Consider the following 5,600-nt stretch of genomic DNA (forward strand, 5'->3'; position numbering starts at 1 on the left):
CCTCGCCAGAGAAGAGCGCAATGATGGTGCCAACTTGGGCCAGTGAAGCAACGTCCTCCACAACTAGACTGAAGAACAAAAAGGACAGCAATTTGTCTCTTCCCCTTCCCCCAATTCCCCAGCGATGTTCCCATCCCCCAATTCCCCAATAGAAATCTTAAAAAAAAAAAATGAGTTGGCTTGGGACGCCAGTTCTGAGCAGCAGGGCCCAGTTCGGATCCCACATATGAGGGCCAGTGACACTGCCCTCCATAGCTAAGATGGTGAGCAACAGCTCGACCTGGAGCTGGGCTTCTGTGAGTCGCCGGCAACAGCAGTGTAGGCTGCAGTGGGGCTGGCCGGCAGCTGGTATGCGCTTTCGTGAGCTGCCATGAGCTGCCGGGAGCGGCTGTCCAATGGCCAGTGAGCTACTGCCTCACCTGGGAAGAGCACAATGATAATACCAACATGGGCCAGTGAAGCGACGTCCTCCACAATTAGACTGAAGAACAAAAGGACAGCAACTTGTCTGTTCCCCTTCTCCGATTCCCCAACGCTGTTCCCTTCCCCCAATTCCTCAATAAAAATCTTTAAAAAAAAAGTCAGTAGCTGCATCTCAACAGGTTTCTCATGAGGGTTGGGGACCAACACAGCTGAGCCAGGCTAGAAATCCACAAGGGAATCTGCAGGGAGTTCTAGGGTGGTAGGGACCCCACCCCTACATCAAGTCTCCTAATATAGGCTTCTAGACAATTGTGGCCTAGCAAGGTCAGGTGCTACCTGAAAACAGGTCAGCTATGCTCTGCAGGAGACAAGGAGACTACAATGCTCATCTTGGGAGAGGTCCCAAGGGCACATCTCCAGCTCCTGCAGCCTCACCCCTGCTGCCTGGTCCAGCCTGTCCTTACTCCGGGCAAGTGTTTAACTCCCTGGGGTAACTGGGCTCTCTACCCACCACGGACAATTCTTAACAATTCTCAGGGCCTGGCGCTGGGCCCTCCAAAAGCAAACGTGGGCTAACGCTTCCCACTGGCCACAGGGTGCCTATGTGTAGACTCAGGAAAGGTAATAGGTCTTAGAAAATGAACATGAGGGGCTGGCCGAGTGGCTCAGTTGGTTAAGAGTTGGCTTGGGAGCGCAAGCTCTGAGCAGCAGGGCCGCCGGTTCGGTTCCCACATGAGCCAATGACACTGCGCCCTCTACAGCTAGGATGGTGAACGGCAGCTCCACCTGGAGCTGGATTGCCATGAGTGACCAGCAACAGCGTAGGCTGCAGTGGGCTGCCGTAAGCTCCTGTGAGTGGCCAGCAGCCAACGTGAGTGGCCGGCGAAGCTGCTGTGAGCCGCCGTAAGCTGCTGTCCAATGGCTGGTGACCGACTGTCTGAGCCAGGAAGAGTGCAATGATCATAATGCCAACATGGGCTGGTGAAGCGGCTTCCTCCACAACTAGACTGAAGAACAACAGGACAGCAACTTGTCTGTTCCACTCCCCCAATTCCCCAATAAAATCTTAAAAAAAAAAAGAACATGAGGGCAGGCACGGACTAGGTCCCACCTGCCAACCCAATCACTTCTCTGTCAGCTAGCAGATGGACAGCAGCGGGCTCCAGGACTTGGCCTGAATCCTCCTGAGGAGGGGGAGTATAAGAAGCTCCCTTAGTCCAGGCTACGTACCCTGCCTTGTGTTTACAAAGGAATTTAGTGTTCCTACACTGAGCTCCTGGCTCCCCAGCCGTGACTAAAGCAGCTACAAACCAGCTTATCCATGCGTGGGATGAGCTGTACTGGCTGATGACAACAGGTATTATATCAAAGTCAGAACTACACGTGTGGGTTTTAAGATCACGTCATGAGTCATCATGACCCCTCAGCTGGGTAAGCTGTGAAGGGGAAGGTCCGAGGACTTACCTGAAAAAATCTGGGAGCAACTCTGGCAGGGGGCCTAGACCTGCCATCCTTCCTGGTAAGACATGTACCTCTCCAGTGGTGATAGTCTCATATATATTGGGTTGTCGGGAAAGTCATGACATATTTTTCTGTTTTTCAATGTAAAAATGCATCGTGACTTTCCCGACAACCCAATATATCCATGAACGCTTTTCAAATTGCACGCTGTAGTTCTGTGTAGTTTATTTCATGTCATTTATACCTCAATAAAGTTGTTAAAATTTTTGAGGGAGAGAAGTGTGTCTCTTGTACGCATTATGTAATTGGTGCTGCTTTTTAGTTATGGGAAGTATAGAGATGATGCAGTTTCTTGGGACCAAATGTTCTTACCTGTGAGTTGACTGGAAGGGAAAAGAGTCATGGTCTGTGCCCAGAGGGCAAAAGCTCTTCCCTGAGATGTACCTGGCCTGAGCACTTCAATGGTCAGACACGCTGGTCGGCACCACCTGTTACCGAATGCCATGTATTACTGCACACATTTCATCCTGCCTCCTGCTGCAATTAATGGCAGATCCTTTGTCCCCAGGCTGTCAGGGCAAGAAGTATCTGCTACCATGTTCTTTACAATGCCTAGCAGTGCCCTGCAGAGGAAGGGCTCAGTAGCTGTTTGGTATATAGGCAAGTGAGTGAGTGAGTGAGTGAGTGAGTAAACAGATGAATAAAAAGGCTGTGAACCTTCAACACCATAGCATCCTTTGGGCTTGGTCTTTCGGTTTGGCTGCCCAAAGCCCAGATGAACCCTGAACTTCAATCTCTAGGATGGGTTTTTGTTTTTTTTTAAAGTTTTTTAAAAAAATTTTTTATTGGGAAATTGGGGGGATGGGAACAGTGCTGGGGAATTGGGGTAAGGGGAACAGACAAGTTGCTGTCCTTTTGTTCTTCAGTCTAGTTGTGGAGGACGTTGGTTCACTGGCCCAACTTGGCATCATCATTACGCTCTTCCCGGGNACAGCTAAGATGCTGAACAACAGCTCAACCTGGAGCTGGGCTGCCGTGAGTCGCCGGCGACGGCGTGGGCTGCAGTCCCCTGCTGCAGTGGGTTGCCATGGGCTACCATGTGTAGCCGGCAGCCTGTGTGAGCGGCCAGCAGCCGCCGTGAGCAGCCGTCCAGAGGCCGGCGACTGATCTGCCTCACCCGGGAAGAGCGCAATGATGGTGCCAGCTTGGGCCAGGGAAGCAACAACTACTGAAGAACAAAACGACAGCAACTTGTCTGTTCCCCTTCCCCTGGTTCCCCAGCACTGTTCCCCTCCCCCAATTCCCCAATAAAATCTTTAAAAAAAAACAAAAAAACAAAAAAACCCGCAAAGCCCTGTACTAAGAGTGCTACCCTTTGATGTCAAGGGCCAGCCACATCCATGTTCCTTGCTCACTGCTGGGGTCCCCTGCAGCTGCAGGAAATAGACACCCACCTTACCTGTCTGAGAGCTGCCCCGAAATGAAGGAGCCCACCAGCACACCTCCGAAAAACAAGGAGGTTGTGAGTGGGGCCTTCCAGTCATCTTCACACACCAGGTTCCACTGTAAGAGGAGCAAAGGGATGTGTCACTCACTTCTTTTTAAAAATGTTTTAAATTTACAGCTTTTCAGAAAATGCAATCAGAACATCGGCATCCCAGCACCCTCTGCTTCCATGCAGAGTGGTGTGGGAGCTCAGGCAGGAGGTGGCTCTTCTGGGCAGCCAGGCAGAGAGCACGTTCCCCCATTCAGTTTCTCATCACTTTTGGTTCCATTGTTTTGCTTCCAATTTGAGGCAGGGAGCAAGTACTCCATCCATGTTCCACCCCAGGAGAAGGCGAGGCCTCTGGTAGCTCTGAAGAATCTGGGCAGAGCCCAGGGCTGTGGTCAGGGCAGGGCACCCTTTCGGTGGGTTCAGGCCATTGGCAGGACTGGCACAGGAGTGGTTCTGGAGCAGGGTTCTGGGGCTCTAAGGGTCAAGGCATCCAGCCAGGAGCCAAGGCCAGAGGGCCTAGGTTGCACATGGATCTGCTCCTTCAGCTCTGCTCAGGTCTCCACCCTGGGCCTCTGGGTCCTTCTGGTGACATTTAGAGCTGGGATCCCTGATGCTGTGCTAACAACACTGGCCCAAGTATAGCCACAAGCTCTGAGCTGGGAGTCAAGAAGCTGAAGTTTGGGGCCTGCCAAGTGGCTCAGTTGGTTAAGAGCATGAGCTCTGAGCAACAAGGTTGCTGGTTTGATTCCTACATGGGCCAGTGAGCTGCGCCTGAGCTGAGCTGCCGCTGAGCTGCCAACAAGTGGCAGGATGGCTCAGCTGGTGAGAGCACGTGCTCCTAACAACAAGGTTGCTGGTTCGACTCCTGTATGGGATGGTGGGCTACACCTACCCATGACTAACATTGAACATGGCACCTTGAGCTGAGCTGCCCTGAGCTGCCGACGGGCGGCTGGATGGCAACTGGACTTGGAGCTGAGCTAGCTGAGCCCTCCACAACTAAGATTGAAGGACAACTTGGCTGTTCCCCTTCCCCAATTCCCCAACACTGCTGTTACCCTCCCCCAATTCCCCAATAAAATCTTAAAAAAAAAAGAAGAAGCGAGGTTTAGTTTCTATTCACTGTTAACTGATTATCCAAACTCAGATAAGGTTCCCCTCCCTACCCCGTTTGTGCCTTAATTTCCTCATTTGTAAAACAAGGATTGGGGTAGGGAACAGGCTACATTGCTCGAGTTTCCCAGCACCCAATGTGTAGTTCCATCGATGGTTACCAACTAAAGAGGTCTGCGGGCATGTGGAAGCAGCTGAGCACTCAGATGTGAGGTTGCCCAGCCTAACAAGGAGCTAGAAGAAGGAAGAAAAGCCAAAACAGGAAGCTGGTGGTTCCCAGCAAAACGTTTCCCAGAACAGAAAGATGGTGTTCAGCAGTAAGCTAGAGGGTCACGCTCTAGGGAATTCAGACCCTTGCTTGCCTGGCACCAAGCTGCCGGCATGCCCTTCAGGCAGTCTTGGGCTCCCCAGTAATACACAGAGGCGGGGGAGTGTGTGGCTTCCAAGGCTAGTGACAGCAAGAAAAACAGGTCTGCTTCTCTGCCCTGCTGGGCAGTGTGTGCACACAGCCTCAGGGCACCTCAGCAGGGTTGGAGCACAGCCCTCAAGCTGAGCATGGGGTGGTGGTCCCTACCCCAGGGAAAAGTTTAGGGTCTCCAACTCCTACAACTAGAGAAAGTCCAGACTAGCAGGAAGCCAGCATTTCAGAGTAACAAGGCCTGAAATGCTCAGGCTACAGAAGCCTTCCCACCTCTGCAGCCTCAGTGGTGCCAGCACCCAGATACCATCTTTTAGGAGGGGGAGGGCTCCTAGGGCAGTCCCCATCCAGACATGGCTGCTAAAGTCAGGTCAGGACATGGGAGTCAGAGCTGGGGAACTCGGGGATGGCTGCTGGAGTCTGGATGTTAGGTAGGGTGTTAGGCAGAGCTTCTGGGGCCAGATTATGGGATCTATTCTTGAACGTGATGGGATCCATTCTCAGCTAGCATGTATCACTTTTGTAGTGAGAGATTAAAAAATGAACAAAGAGTCAGTAGCTTCGGGCCAGCCAAGTGGCGCGATTGATAAGCACTGGCTTGGGACGCCAGAGGGCCCCGGTTCGGATCCCACATATGAGGGCCAGTGACACTGCCCTCCACAGCTAAGATGCTGAACAACAGCTTGACCT

At 52.2% G+C, this 5,600-nt stretch overlaps 1 protein-coding gene across 1 annotated transcript in view; it reads right to left on the reverse strand.

Moving 5' to 3' along the window:
* The window catches only part of SLC22A5 (solute carrier family 22 member 5), a 33,361-nt gene that overhangs the window by 19,692 nt on the left and 8,069 nt on the right, over window positions 1–5,600 (reverse strand). The window contains exon 2 of the mRNA XM_019642197.1: window positions 3,344–3,447. Within this exon, the coding sequence (XP_019497742.1) occupies window positions 3,344–3,447 (104 nt within the window). The remainder of the gene's footprint in view (window positions 1–3,343; window positions 3,448–5,600) is intronic.

This window comes from Hipposideros armiger, unplaced genomic scaffold (genome assembly GCF_001890085.2).
Source record: "Hipposideros armiger isolate ML-2016 unplaced genomic scaffold, ASM189008v1 scaffold_66, whole genome shotgun sequence".
Classification (NCBI taxonomy): Eukaryota; Metazoa; Chordata; class Mammalia; order Chiroptera; family Hipposideridae; genus Hipposideros; species Hipposideros armiger.